Source organism: Martes martes (assembly GCF_963455335.1).
Source record: "Martes martes genome assembly, chromosome: 13".
Taxonomy (NCBI): Eukaryota; Metazoa; Chordata; class Mammalia; order Carnivora; family Mustelidae; genus Martes; species Martes martes.
Window position 1 is genome coordinate 84,084,255 of NC_137901.1, and position 15,832 is coordinate 84,100,086.

Genomic DNA, 15,832 nt, shown 5'->3' on the forward strand with positions numbered 1-15,832 from the left:
TTACTCTGACCCAAGTTTTTCAACTTAAAACAAGGACAACAGACATTGGATGTGAAATGTGTCTTTCCTGGTTGACCGCCCCCTCTCTGAGGGCAGGGCCTGGGAGTCCTGTTTTGGTGATTTCCCTAGGGCCCTAGCACAGGGCCGGCCACTGGTAGACAGGATGGAGAGAGGAAACAAAAGCTATTTCCCCACAGGAGGGGAGGCGCAGTTGCCATATATACGGTGTGACACACACACAGAGGGGACAACATCCCCGTGTGGTGGTATTTCAGTGGGTTACTGAGATGCACAAAGACTTAACCAAAAAGTGAACAGCAGCAATGTTTTTAATGAATTTTAGTCCAGAATACAGAGGAAGGTACTAGCTGTTGCCCAACTTGTTAGTACAAATATAAACAATGGCTTTTTGTTCCCCATTAATGCAAGTTACAGAGAAGTCTATCAGATGGACAGGATAAGACACTTGAATCTAGTTTTGAAAAACCAGCCTGAAAACTAGCAGTACTGCTGGCAGGTAAAAAGCTTTCCCGTACTCTTTGCCCCACACCCACTCCCATCTAGCAATTCAAGTTCTGAGACTTTCTTGATCAAGAGATTTTGTGAGAAAATTTCTCTTTCGAGACTTTTGCTGTGCCAGGGTCATTTTTCTTGATTTTGCTGCTGACGTCCTTGACCTCCACTGCTGGATGACGGAGTCGGCACAGTTCTTCAGGAGTTCTTCTGAGGCACTTTGACTGTGACCTGTAAGAAGAGTACAGAGCAGCTGCTCAGTCTTCATGCTTCCCTGCGATCTGTGGGCACTCTCAGCTGGCGTGCTGCCTGAGGACGAGCACAACGGCTTCCTTTACTTCTGACAGCTTGACGGGACAGTCGCCAGGACCAATCCCAGGGACATCACCAGGACCCTGTTCTCCGTGAGAACACTCTCTACCTCCCCTTAACCCAGTCATTTTTTTATTGTCAGGGGGTACAAGAGGGGGGGATCACTATGGCATCTAGTAGGTAGAAGTCAGGAATGCTGCTCATGGAATGTCCCACAGTGCACAGCACAAACCCCACAACAAAGAATTATACAACTCCAAATGTCGATAGTGCTGAGCTTGAGTGACCCTGACCTATATCTGTACTTTCCTCCAAAACAATCAAAGGAAAGAAAATATCATACTGACAGTTCACGGATGTCTCAGTGTGTTAAGTGGGAAGAAGATTCCAGACTTAGGTGCAATTGGGGTAAAATCCCAGTTTTACCCTCCATGGGGCAAGGGCTTCACCTCTGTGTGCCTCGCTTCCTCATCTGTAGGACAAAATCTCCTTCCTGAGCCTGTTGTGAGCACTGACCGAGATAACCTGCATAAGGAAGTCTAGCAGATTCTGGACAAATTAAGCTCTCTGTAAGGATGACTTCAAAAGAAGACATCTTCTCATTAGTTCCCCCTTGCAAACTGGATTTCTCTTCTGAAAAGGTTTTAATCCCATTTTTTTAAAAAGATTTTATTTATTTATTTGACAGAGAACATGGCGAGAGAGGGAACACAAGCAGGGGAGTGAGTGAGGGAGAAGCAGGCTTCCCGCCAAGCAGGGAGCCTGAGGCAGGGCTCAATCCCATAACCTGAGCCGGAGGCAGACACGTAACGACTGAGCCACCCAGGCACCACTTTAATCGTATTTTTGTCAGGATTATCACTCAAGTTCCCCAAACTCAAAATACAGGAATCTTTAGCATCACGCGCACAAAGCACAGTGCCTGGCACAGAGCTGAAGCAGCTGTGCCTCCTTCGCCTGCAGCCTCCACCCTCCAGCCATCAAGTCCTGCCACTTCTTTTCTTCAAAAAGCTTCTTCCCATTCTCCAACATCCCAGTGCCCGAACCCTCCAGCATCAGCAACTTACACTTGGATTCCTGCACAAACCACCTCAACTCAAGCCTCCTCTTTTCGGGCTCTCCCTCCCACTGCTCTCCAAGCAATCCTGCTGCTGTGACTCCTGGGGCTCAGACCTAGCACCGCCCCCCTACACCGGGCCTAAATAATCTTATCACTATTTTGATGAACAGTTACAGGCCAGTGAGTGTCATGGTCAAATCTGGGTCTTGCCTCTTGGATGGGACAATTTTATTTATTTTTTTAAAAGGATTTTATTTATTTGAGAGGGTGAGAGCGCGAGCACATGAGCAGGGGCAGAGGGAGAGAGAGAAACAGACTCGCCTGCTGAGCAGGGAGCCGGACACAGGGCTTGATCGATCCTGGGACCATGACCCAAGCTGAAGGCAGAGGCTTAAACAACTAAGCCACCCAGGCACCCCTGGACAGTTTTAAATAAACAAGCAAACAGGTTTATGTTAATCCAACGAGCTTCTTGAGAACACAGGTTGTGGCTTCTCAGATTACTGAGTGAAGTGCCCGTCTGCCCTTCTCACCCTGCTCTTCCTGGCTGGTTTGCATGCCCTGAGCCTTCTCTTTCCCAATCCTGGGAAAGTCCAACTCCGCCATTACTCTTTTCTTTAAATATCACTTGTGAGTCTGTTGCTTGGTTAAACTGTAATTAGTGTCCCTTGTAGAAAAAACCATTTTCACTTTGGTGCCTTTCTTTGCTATCTTTTCCATAATTTTATTTATTTTTTTTAAGATTTTATTTATTTATTTGACAGAGAGAGATCACAAGTAGGCAGAAAGGCAGGCAGAGAGAGAGAGGAGGAAGCAGGCTCCCTGCCAAGCAGAGAGCCCGATCTGGGGCTCGATCCCAGGACCCTGGGATCTTGACCTGAGCCGAAGGCAGAGGCTCTAACGCACTGAGCCACCCAGGCGCCCCTTTTCCATAGTTTTAAATAAAGGTACCTAAGTATATATTTATGTATATATAGCCTTTAAATTGGGCTTACACTGCCTGTATGGTTTTGTATCCTATCTTTTCACAGCCAGCCCACATGGGGGACGGGAGGGTAGAGGGAGAGAGAGAGAACCCTCAAGCCGACTCTGCACTGAGCACGCAGCCCAACATGGGGCTCGATCTCACGGCCCTGAGATCATGACCTGAGCTGAAACCAAGACTCAGATGGCCCAACCAACTGTGCTACCCCAGTTACCCCCTACAGAAAGGTTTTTAATGGCTACTTGGTAAACCATGATTTGGGTGTTCCATAATTTATTGGGCATTTATGTTACATTTGACTTTTCCATCTTTGAGAGACCATGCTGTGATGAAGAGTTATGGAATATCACTTTCTTTGTACTTCTGATTCATCCTTCAGGCTATATTCCTATCACTGACATTATGAAATCAAAGGATATTGGTATATTTATGGCCCTTGGTCTCTAATGCCTCTTGATTCCTTTTAATTATTATTATTTATTTATTTATTTGACAGAGATCACAAATAGGCAGAGAGGCAGGCAGAGAGAGAGGAGGAAGCAGGCTCCCTGCTGAGCAGAGAGCCCAATGTGGGGCTTGATCCTAGGACCCTGGGATCATGACCCAAGCCAAAGGCAGAGGCTTTAACCCACTGAGCCACCGAGGCGCCCCTCACAGCCTGATTCTTACTAGAAGCTTTTCCCTTACTGCTTTGGCCCACTGGGATCTGTCCTTCCTCTCAAGTCTTACAGAACTTGGTGTGTAACAGCCTAGCAAAGGAGTGTGTAAGCGTAGTGATGGCCAGGTGCCAAGTATTTCTCATGAGACAGAGCAGAGACTGGGTCCTCACCCTTTTCTGTGGCTTAAAATAAGAAATTAGTAATAAGTGCTGATGGGAGTCTAGCACCAGAGAGAGCTGAGAAGGCGCCCATACTCACCGTTTTCACTTCGGTGTATGCCTGCAGCCCGTACTCGCCCAGCTCCCGGCCGCTCCCAGACATCTTGTAGCCACCGAATGGGGACTGGGCCCCAAACACATCATAGCAGTTGACCCTGTAATTTGAAACAAGATTTCAGAAGTAACTTATAGGAGATAGGGTGTCATACCCCTCCAACCTCCTGAATGGCTCTAAAATATTACTGAGGAAAAATGGATGGGTTGGCCTATAGTTATAACCAGCCACGTAGGAGCCAAAAGCAAACCACATGAAAAAAAGCTGTTAAGTCATCACCCCTCATGATGTGGTCACAGATGAATGTTAGTAACAAGGTGTATCACATCAGAGCTTCCCGTTTGAATGAATCGTTTGTGCTAACGAGGTACTTTTTTTTGTGCCATTTTTAAAAATTACTAAATTAAAAAAGAAATTTATTTAAGAGCACTAGAGCACTAGAGAGCCTGATGCGGGACTTGATCATAGGTCCCTGAGATCATGACCTGAGCTGAAGGCAGACACTTCACCCACTGAGCCACCCAGGTGCCCTTAAAAATTATTAAACTCTGAGGCACCTGGGTGGCTCAGTGGGTTAAAGCCTCTGCCTTTGGCTCAGGTCATGATCCCAGAGTCCTGGGATCGAGCCCCGCGTCGGGCTCTCTGCTCAGCAGGGAGCCTGCTTCTCTCCTGGCCTCTCTGCCTGCTTGTGATCTCTGTCTGTCAAATAAATAAATAAATAAAATCTTAAAAAAAATTATTAAACTTTAATTGAATTTGAAATTCACCACTTTCAGGTGCACAGTTGAGTGGATATAGCAGACTCAGTGTGGTGCAATCATCACTTCCATCTAATTCCAGAACATTTCTATCACCCCACAACGAACTCTACCCAATAAGCAGTTTATTCCCCACTCCCCTCCTCTCCTAGCCCCTGGAAGCCTCTAATCTACTTTCTGTCTGTATGGATTTGTCTATTCTGGACATTTCATATAAATGGAATCACACAGCATGTAGCCTTTTGTGTCTGGCCTCTTTGACTTAGTATCATGCTTTCAAGGTTCATCTGTGTTTATAGAATGTATCAGCACTTTATTCCTTTTTATGGCTGAATGATATTCCAGTGACGGACCACGTTTTGTTTATCCATTCATCAACTGATGGACATTTAGGTCATCTCCACCTTTTGGATATTATCAATAACCTGGTATGAACATTCGGGTATATTTTTTTGTGTAGATGTAGGTTTTTATTTCTCTTGGGTATATATGCCTAGGAGAATTGCTGGGTCCTGTGGTAATTCTACATTTAACTTGCTGAGGAGCTGCCAGACTGTTACCCATGATGGCTCCAACATTTTACATTCCCACCAGCAACATGTAAGGGTTCAAATTTCTCCACATCCCTCATCAACACTTGGTATTTTGTTTTGTTTTGTTTTTAAATTACAGCCATCCTAGGGTGTGTGAAGTAGGTGCTAAGCTCATAAGACCAGTATTACACATAGCTGTAGACCCTTAGCTCTGGTCTCCTGCCCTTGTTCACTTGGTAAGGAGCCCCCATCCATAAAGCTCTCCTAGCTTTAGGCTTAGAACCACACAGGCAATGAATGAGACAACTGAGCGACCAGAGAGGCTTAGGAATAAGCAAGGCTCAGAAGAGGCACTCCGAGGGGCCAGTAACATAAGAAAAGGGTTGACCAATCTCGTTAGCCCTCAAAGAAATGCATATCAAACCCATCTGCTTTTCCAAGAACAAAGCTGCATGGGCATATGTACTAGAGGGAAGTTTAATCTCCTACAGGAGAGGGGATGGGAAATCTCTGTCTGCTATACCATACCCTGACCCAGGAGGAACTGAGACCACACAAATTTTGGGGTGTGAGCACCAGATTCCAGAAGACCCTGGCTTGGGGATCCCTGCCTAGGCTGTGAGGGGTTGCCAGGAGGCTCTTACCACACAGTGCCTGCCTGGAGGGCTTGGGACAGATAATTGGCCTTGTCCAAGTCCTTGGTGAAGACAGCTGCAGCCAACCCATACTTGGAATTGTTGGCTCTCCCAATGACTTCCTCTATGGTCTTAAACTTCAGGATCTGCATCACTGGCCCAAAGATCTGCAGTAAGAGAGTGCACAGTTGGGAGGGTGTAGCAGACAAGGAAACCACCTGCCATCTAGCTTTCACAGTGCTGAGCAGATCATTCCAGACATAGCCTAAGAGTTCCACAGGAAGACAACAGCTCCTGAGCTCAATGAAACACAAAGGGAAGGAAGCTAATGGAGATCGGTTACATTCTATATGCCACGTATTTACATAGCTGGTCTTATTTCTGAACAATCCTGCAAGGTAGGGGCTTCTGGCATGTTGTTACACATAGATTTAGTTTCAGAGAATTCATACCAGTTTTTCAGCAAGGCACAAACTGAAAGCTGAAGAAGTAACTGTGAAAGAAACAGGGTCTCTGCTCTCAAGACATCCAAGCTTATTTTGTATTCTTCCTGCCCCATTCTTGGCATGAGCTATTTCTTCAAGGAATCCTGTTCTTTTTAGTGGAGAATGAGATTCAAAAGCAAAGTCACAGGAGCCAGATGTGTGGGCTGCTGTGGGGGTGTGGGAATGCAGTGTGGGTGGTTCTAAGGTAGTCAGGGCCTTAGGAACCGTTACAAGCAGTATAATGAGTGCTGAGAGTTCCTGGATGGGCCAAGTGGAGAGCAAGGGTGAGGCTTTGAAGAACTGACAACCAGCCGGTGACACTGGCCAAACCAGAGTCCAGGTGGGGAACAGTGAGGAGGGAAACAGAGTTCCAAGCATAAACACACCCAGTGCCCATCCTCAGGAAATCCCACTTTTCACTAAAAGGAGGTAGGACTTCTTGAAGAAATGGCTGATTACAGAACTGCCTGGGGAGTGTTGAGGCAGAGGTGGGAGAAGAGTGCCAGGAGCTCATCATGGTTGGAGCAGGACTGTGGGATGGGGCATCATGTGCTTCAGGCACTGGCAGAGGCACCCCCCATCCTTCTGGAGAAGTGGTATTTGAGATTTCAGAAAAAGCATCAAATCGTCATGATGGGGAAAGAGGCAGAACTCTGTTGGACTTTCTTCCCCTGATTTTGCATTTTCATATTATTTTATTTTGAATTATACATGAAGAGGAAATGCTGTCCCCGTATACATGAAGGGGAGCACGTGTGGACCCCAGAAGGGCAGGGAAGATGTCTTGGATACCTCTGGATCTCCAGTGTCTGTTGAGAGCCTGGCACATAGCAGGCACTGAGTATTTGTGAAACGAATGAATGAGTGAGCCAGAGCTGCTCTCCCTCTGGATCTCCAGTGTCTGTTGAGAGCCTGGCACATAGCAGGCACTGAGTATTTGTGAAATGAATGAATGAGTGAGCCAGAGCTGCTCTCCTGTGTTCATAATGAGTGCTGAGAGGAAGAACATCAGGAACCTTGCCATGTGGAAAAATCACAGCCCTTTGGTCAAGTCCAATGTCCTGCTTATATAAAGAGCATAAAAGGGCTGAGCAAAACCACACCTCGACCCATGGCTTGCTGGGACCACAACACAAAGGGCCTGGAAACTGTGCAAGGGAATTTGGAAGTTTCCCCCAACAGTGGGTAGCCATAAAGGGTAGAAGAGGGGGACAAGATCAGAGAGAATTGTAAATCTGTCTTAGAGAGCCAGGATTTAGCCCAAAGCCAGCGGATGGGTCATGGTACAAAGACACCAAACTTAACTGTCCACTTCTCCTAAGAACATTCCCCGGAGTGCTGGCCCCATGCTAACCTCCTCCCTGGCGATGGTCATGCTGTCTTGCACGTCTCCGAACACGGTGGGCTGAATGAAGTAGCCACGGTCAGCAGCCGCCCCTCCACCACACAGGAGCTTCGCCCCCTCCTCCTTCCCAGATTTGATATAACCAAGGACCTTCTTAAACTGAGTTTCGTCCACCTGTGGGAAAAGGAGTCCAAAGTTTCAGAGATGGCTAGAGCCAGACCTCTCCTAGCTTTAGGCTTAGAACCACATAGGCAATGAATGAGACAAATGAGTGACCAGAGAGGCTTAGGAATAAGCAAGGCTCAGAAGAGGCACTCCGAGGGGCCAGTAAACTAAGAAAAGGGTCAACCTATCTCGTTAGCCCTCAAAGAAATGCATATCAAACCCATTGTTTTTATTTTCCAACTATGAAATAATTAAGAATTTAAAATGGTGAAAAAAATAAAAATAAAAAATAAATAAAATAGTGAAAAAATAAATGTGCTTGCTTCGGCAGCACTAAAATTGCAAGCATACAGAGATTGGCATGGCCCCTGCCCAAGGATAACAGATTCATGAAGCATTCCAGATCAAAAAGAAGAAGAAAAAGAAGAAGAAAATACATTGATGGCAAGGGTATGTTACATAATTCTAATATTCATATGCTCTCAGAAGGACTAATACAATGTTGTATGTCAGTTGTATCTCAGCTTAAAAAAAGGCCTATAAAGTGGTACAGCCCTTTTGGCAGGTACTTTATTAATATTGGTCAAAAAATGAAATTCTCAGGGCGCCTGGGTGGCTCAATGGGTTAAAGCCTCTGCCTTTGACTCAGATCATGATCCCAGGGTGCTGGGATCAAGCCCCACATTGGGCTCTCTGCTCAGCAGGGAGCCTGCTTCCTCCTCTCTCTCTGCCTGCCTCTCTGCCTACCTGTGATCTCTGTCTGTCAAATAAATAAATAAAATTTTTTTAAAAAGAAAAAAAAAAAGAAATACTCATTCCCTTTGACCCAGCTATTTAACTTAGGAATTTATTCTACATTGTCACAAAGGGACCTAAACAAGGATATTCACTGAGGAGCACTTTATAAAAGTAAGAAACAGAAACAGTTCTAAGTATATGTCAGTAGAGGGACTGGCTAAAATAATTACTGTATGTGTATGTAATATATATTGTGTCCTTGGTAATAATAGATCTGTGTGAGGTGCCTGGCTGGCTCAATTGGTAGAGCATGGGGGACCCTTGATCTCAGGGTCATGAGTTCAAGCCTCCCACTGGGCATAGAGCCCAGTTAAAAAAAAAAAAAAAAAAACAACACTGATCTGTGGACTGACACAGAAAGATTCCCTAAGGTATTCTGTAAAGGTGAGGGAAGCTTGTAGAATGTTATATAACCCTGTTTTTGTTCAAACAAATATACAAAAACGGAATTCTGCGTGTTTGTGCACCTGCGCGCATGTGTGGTTATCTATGGGGAATAGACATGGAAGGGAGCCAAGGGAGTTTTATTTTTTCCTTTAAGCACTTTTTATCAAAAATTTTATACAACTTTGTATTGCCTTACTAATTAAATAGCCATAAACTACAAAGAAAAACAGGAGAGGAAAAAAAAAGGTGTTAGGATTCATAGTAGCACTATTCACAATAGTCAAAACATGGGAAAAACCCAAGTATCTGTCAGCAGGTAAGTAGGTAAGGAAATGTGGTATGTCCATGCGATGGCATATTCCTCAGCCATAAAAAGGAATCAGCTATCAAGTCACCAAAAAATATGAAGGAAATGTAAATGCACATTGTTAACTGAAAGCCCAATCTGTAAAGGCTACATAGTGTATGATCCCAGCTATAGGACATTCTGGAAAAGGCAAAACTATGCAGATAGTAAACAGATCAGTGGTTGCCTAGCGTTGGGCTGGGGGCGGGGGGTTGAATGGGTGGGGCACAGGGGAATTTCAAGGCAGAGAAACTATTCTGTATGCTACTGCAGTGGTGGATTCGTGTCTTCATACGTTTGTCCACACCCAGAGAAAGCAACACCAAGAGTGAGCCCTGAAGTAAACTATGGACTTCAGTTAATAATAATGCAACACATTGGCTCATCAGTTATAACAAATGTACCATACTAATGCAAGATGTCAGCAGTCGGGGAGGGGTGGGGAGTGAAGGGAACTTCATACTTTCTGCTCATTTTTTTATAAACCTAAACTGCTCTAAAAAGTAAGTCTATTAATTAGAGATGCCTGGGTGGCTCCCTCAGTTGAGTGTCTGCCTTCAGCTCGGGTCATGATCCTGGGGTCCTAGGATCGAGTCCTACATCGGGCTCCTTGCTCAGAGGGGAGCCTGCGTCTGCCTCTGCCTGCCTCTCTCCCCCACGCTCTCTGACAAAAAAAAAGGGGGGGGGCACCTGGGTGGCTCAGTGGGTTGAGCCTCTGCCTTTGACTCAGATCATGATCCCAGGGTGCTGGGATCGAGCCCCATAGTGGGCTCTCTGCTCAGCAGGGGGCCTGCATTTCCCCACTCCGCCGCCTGACTCTCTGCCTACTTGTGATCTTTCTGCCAAATAAATAAATAAAATATTTAAAAAAAAAAAAAAAAAAAGACTGGTCTTGACCAGGCCTGGAGCCTGGGGAGAGGATGGACACTAGCAGAAGACACCCTCAGGAGGATGGAGCCTGTAGACAGGCACCCGTGAGCCCCAGAAGTGGGTGTAGGGACCAGTGGGAGCTGGGAACACCCCTGACCCTATGAATTCCTTGCTACTTGAGGGGGTAACTGGGGAAGGCCAGCACAGAGAGCCCAGGACAGGCAGGGTCTAAGAGCAATGCTGGAGTAAGGCTCAGGATATGAGGAAATGGTGGGCAGAGACGTTGTATTTCTTCCTGTTATAATTACTACTGACTGTAGTTTTGATTGAAATGAGTATGTCCTCATGGTAAAAAAAAAATATATATATATATGATATATGTAAAAATATAAACATATATATATAGACATATATATAATTTTTTTTTAAATTCAAACATTTCAGAATAGTATAAAGTCAAGTCCCTCTGCTACCCAGGTCATGGCTCTCTGGCCCACTTCCCAAAGATAAGCACAGTTAACAGATACCCGTGTGTCATTCTGGAAGATGCATTTTTTTTTCCTAAAGATTTTATTTATTTATTTGACAGGGAGACACAAAGCGAGAGAAGGAACACAAGCAGGGGGAGTGGGAGAAGGAGAGGCAGGCTTCCTGCTGAGCAGGGAGCCTGATGTGGGACTCGATCCCAAGACCCTGGGAGGCAGACGCTTAGCAACTGAGCCACCCAGGCGCTCCATGGAAGATGCATTTTTATGGATGGCCAAGGTCCAGGAAGCATGCATTCATTTTTACACAGATACTCCTGATATTTATTATGTATATGAAATTTATAAGCTGGTTTCCATTATTGATTTCCACTTTAGAGCCAGCCTGTGAGTTACAGAAAGGTGATTATTACAGATGAGAGAACGATGGCTCAGAGAGGGCATGTGGCTTCCCAGGGACACACAGCTGGCACATGGCATAGCTGGGACTTGAAGCCAAGCCTCCCTGCCTTTGAGTCTGAGACCCCTTCTGCTCTTTCACGCTGGCTCTGGACACCCAGACCCATCTGTAGCAGCCGGGCTTACCTGCGGCCCCTGCTCAGTCTGGCTGTCAAAGGGGTTCCCAACTACCCGAGACTTGGCCCGGGCAACGCTCCGCTCCACAAACTCGGCGTACACGTCTTCTTGCACAAAGGTCCGGGAGCCTGCACAGCAGCACTGGCCCTGGTTGAAGAACAGGGCGAAGTGGGCTTGCTCTACGGCCCAGTTCACTGGGGAGGCAGAAAAGCAACCATGAGAAGAAACCAAGGATGAGCCTGGCCCCAGGGTCTGCTTACCCTCTTAACCCGTTCATGCCACCAACAGCGCCAACCAGGACAGACCTGATCTCTCCTTTCTTGGGGTATGGACACCCAGCGAACAGACACACAGAGAGAGGAGGTCACAGCCCTCTGTGGTAACAGACATGAGGCTGGTGGCAGGACCCACCTAGCCAGCCCGCAGCAGTCAGGGAAGGGCAAATCAGAGGGCACCCTGGCAGGACTGGGAAATGGGCTAAGGAGGAGGTGGCACAGTCTGCTCTGAGGGAAAGTATGCGGTATGGCTGGGCGACTGAGCACTGCAGCCCAGCAGCATAGTGGGGAGCAAAGAGGAGAGAAGCCGGGGAGGGACCAGGTCATGCAGGCTGGAGGGCCATGCTGTGGACTCCGACTTTCGTCCTCAGGTCTAGGGGGCAGACACTGAGTCCAAGGGTTGCTGAAGCTCTGTAAAGTGAGTGGAGCCACAGTATGGACAGCTCGTGGCTGCCTTTGTCCCACACCTCCTCTCCGAAAAAACCTTACTGTCTGCATCTGACATGATGATGTTGGGGCTCTTTCCCCCCAGCTCCAGGGTCACTCTCTTGAGGTTACTGCTCCCTGCAGCAACCTGGACTAGGCGGCCAACCTGCGGGGAAGCAGAAATATAGCAAAGCTCTCAGGAGGAGGAAAGAAGAACCAAATGCTCTTCTAGATGCAACATGAGGGAGCGGCTGGATTACAAGAGACCCGGAGAATTTCACCCAGTCTAGCTATTCATGTACCACGCTGCTCCACCCCTCTGAGCTCCCAGGACGCAAGAGTGACCGGAAACCGTGGGAGCAACGTGACTTCTCTATACCGAGCACACCTACATACCAGACACCGTGCCAAGCACTTCATGTTCATTTAGTTCAATCCCTGCAATGACCTCAAAGGTACGCACAACTCTTTGCCTTGCTTCAGAAATGTAGGAGCTGTGGCTCAGAGTGGTCAAGTCACTTGCCCAAAGTGACAAAGCTGGTGGTAAATGTGGAATCGGAATTCACACTTGGGCAGTGTGAGTCCATCACCAGGTCAATCCGCTATCCTGCCCCCTTCCCACAGTGTAGTGAGTGTGGTCCCCCAGCCCATGGCACGCTCTGTCAGGGCAACGATGAGGTGCTCCTCACCTCCTTGTTCGCAGAGCCTGGCACAAAGCCGCCCTGAACCTATCTGAATGAACCAATCTGTCTCTGTCAGGAAACCATCCCCTCTGTGAGATTCTCATCAGCACCTCAAGGCATTCATCTGGGCAGCAGCAAAGCAAGGGAGAAGCCTGGACCATGCTCTCTTGGGCTCTGTCCCTGCCCTCCCGGAGCCGCCATCACTGCACTGCATGGACGGAATGCTTGGCCATATCTATCTCTGGGGAACAGTCTGGGAGCACATTCCTTACAGTATTCAGTATGCCTTCTCTAGAGCCATGTGATGAAGCCTCCCAGAAATTCAAGGACAGGAAAGGCTACTCTTCAGAAGGAATTCCGTCCTTGCTTCAAAGGCGATGATCACCAGACCTCTTACCTGTCCCTGTTTCTCCCAGGCCTGGCACAGAACATCACGACACTCCTCACTCATTCATTCCCTCCCTGAGCACTTACTCTGAGCTAGACCTTTGCTGATCGCGTCATAAGCTTCATCGCCCTCACTCCAATCCTGTGAGCTGGGTGCACTTATCATCCCCGTTTTACAGATGAGACAGGCTTCGGGAGCCTGAGTGACCTGCCCAAGATGGCAGAGCTAGTAAGTGCCACTGAAACAGTAAGACTCCGGAGCCCCTGATCTTCCCCACTACACCACACACATTGTCTCCACTGCCTCCATATTGCCATTCTCATATTAAAGACAACAAATGAAGCCCCGAAGGCATTCAGTGAATCACCCCATGTCATAATGGCGAGGCTGGGATTTAAACTCACGTCTTCCCGAAGTCCACGCTCTGTAATTGTCAGGGCAGTGATGGTCCAGGAGCCTGACACAAGCCAAAGGGCTTTGACCCCGGGCAGGAGGTCAGCTCTGGCCTTCATGAGGTGTAGAAGGCCTCGGCCTCTTTATTCCACGCGGGGTGCTGGCCCCTCAACTCAGCCAGAGTGTCAAGCAACCCACAGAGGGCTCCACCCCGCTACTGGCCACTACTGGCCATGTGGGGCCCTCACTCAGGCTCCTCAGAGGCCGTCTTGGGGGATCTTCCACGCAGTACCCAGAGGCGAATTTTCAACGCATCATCCTTGGAGGACAGTGGGAACTTGGGCCAAATATGCCACAAGCTTGAAGTCCTGGTGATGCCTTACCTCGGTGGAGCCCGTGAAGGCCACTTTGTCCACATCCTCATGGGAGGCGATGGCAGCCCCAGCTGTGGGGCCAAATCCAGGAATAATATTGACTACGCCAGGGGGAAAGCCGGCCTGTGGGCAAACAGACAGGGACACTGGGCATCATTCTCCTGCTCCAAAGGGCTTGGACAGAAGAGCACACACCCCTCCCAAAGAGGCTAAACCAGCCTGCCCAGTACCCAGACAAGCAGATACCAGTCTGTGGGGCACTGCTCAGGAATTCCAAATGGCACAGCAGAGAACCTACTTTTCAGGGTTCCTTGGGGCTACCGCCCCTCCCCAGTGGCATTCACCTAGAACAATTTTCATTCTTCAAAGGGGTCTGGCAGTGAAACTCAGTATAGAAAACAGGTAAGGGAGGGCCATTTCGGCTGGCCTGTATCAGGTACAGAGGGTAGGGGGGAGGCTCAGTCCCTGGGCTATGAACACCTGCCCCACTTTGGGGCCCCCAAAGCCCCTCCTAATAACCCCCAAAGAGCAAGCCTGTATAACGGCGTTCAGAGGTCAAGACTAACACAAACCACACACCTCCTTAATCAGGTTGGCCACATAGAGGGCGGTGAGCGGAGTCTGCTCAGCTACCTTCATCACGACCACGTTCCCAGTTGCCAGAGCTGGACCCAGTTTCCAGGCTTGCATCAGGAGTGGGAAGTTCCACTGCAATAAAGAGTAACTCCTCTTGGAACTGAAGCTGAGAGCTGCGCCGGCCAGGGCAGGGGGCAGCCCAGGGAGGAGACGCTGCACCGACTTCTCTGGGCCCCTTGCGGTACCCCCACAACTCGGCTATGAGTCGAAGACAGATGGACAAGGCAGGAGGATGGGAGCAAGAGCGACTCAAGCTCATTAGAGCTTTTTCCGTACTAGGCTCCGTGCTGTGCTGTTGCATTTTATCCCCCTTCCTGCCCTGAGACAGTGCTGTGTTTCCTTCCACTTTTCAGATAAGAAAACCGAGTCTTAGGAAGATCAGTGATTTGCCCAAAGTCAGAGTCCACGCACGGTAGCACCAGTTGGCTTTGTTAAAGCCTGTGTTCTCACCCACCACCCAGGCCACCTTCCGACAGCATCCACAGACCCCACCACCTGTACAATCAGCCTGTCCGAGATCGCTGCATCTCAAGGCACTCCTGATAAGCCTTCCTGTGTTTATTAGGAGCCTAACACTCACCGGAATGATCTGCCCACACACCCCGACGGGTTCATGGCGGGTATAGCTGAAGAAGTCCCCATCGATGGGAATGGTTTTCCCGTGGTACTTATCAGCCCAGCCAGCGTAATAACTTAAAAAAAAAAAAAATCCAAGCTTAATCAATGACTGGCAGGGACCCCTGTACACCCTGGCAGGAAGAGAAGACTCGAACAGGCCCAGTTAAGTCCTTCTGATCATTGCCCTTGTTCTTGGCTTAATCCAAGAAAGACTTCCTGGGTAACTGCTAGGGTCACAGTAATCCACTCCAGACAACTAACATCTAAGCCTCAGAATCACCTGGGATGCTTGTAAAAAACACCACGTTTCAGGTGCCCACTTCCAACCTACTTAACCTGGAGCTCGGAGGCTGATCCCCAGGAATCAGTATTTTTCATAAACGTTCAGATTTATGAAAAACTGTGACTGCTGAACCAGCCCAGCACCACAGATTAGCATTTGAGAACCATGGGTCGGATCTGGTAAGGAGGTGAAAACCTCTCTAACAGCCAGCACCTCCTGTATGCAGACAAGGAAAGACTGAGGGAACGGCCACCAGAAACAAATCTTCAGTTGGCCTCACCCCTCGTAAACCCTTCTGTCTAGACACATGGACGGAGGGGACAGTAAAGCCTGGCACCCTGGAGAGAGGGAGAAAAGAGCAGCGTGGGTTTCCAGCACGTAAAGGTGATGTCTTCAGGGAAGTGGGAAAAACGAGAGAAGGGGAAAGATGAAACGTGGGGTAAAAGGAAGCATTCTGAAATGAGCGGGATGGCCACGGGAGTCTGAGCCCCACACTGACCAGGCTTCGAACTCAGGTCTGTGAACCTGGGGAGAAAAACAGCCAGGGAGTTGCCAATCTCTACAAGGGAAA

The 15,832-nt window shown here is 48.2% G+C and overlaps 1 protein-coding gene across 1 annotated transcript in view; it reads right to left on the bottom strand.

Annotated features, from left to right (window-relative positions):
• Positions 1-311: 311 nt before the first annotated feature.
• ALDH2 (aldehyde dehydrogenase 2 family member) overlaps positions 312-15,832 on the bottom strand; it is a 29,578-nt gene continuing 14,057 nt past the window's right edge. Inside the window, exons 5-13 of the mRNA XM_080822102.1 lie at positions 14,941-15,052; positions 14,304-14,432; positions 13,734-13,847; positions 11,950-12,052; positions 11,195-11,379; positions 7,568-7,732; positions 5,738-5,895; positions 3,788-3,902; positions 312-744 (exon numbers count right to left, since the gene is read on the bottom strand). Of these exons, the coding sequence (XP_080678228.1) occupies positions 712-744; positions 3,788-3,902; positions 5,738-5,895; positions 7,568-7,732; positions 11,195-11,379; positions 11,950-12,052; positions 13,734-13,847; positions 14,304-14,432; positions 14,941-15,052 (1,114 nt within the window). The 3' untranslated portion in view covers positions 312-711. The remainder of the gene's footprint in view (positions 745-3,787; positions 3,903-5,737; positions 5,896-7,567; positions 7,733-11,194; positions 11,380-11,949; positions 12,053-13,733; positions 13,848-14,303; positions 14,433-14,940; positions 15,053-15,832) is intronic.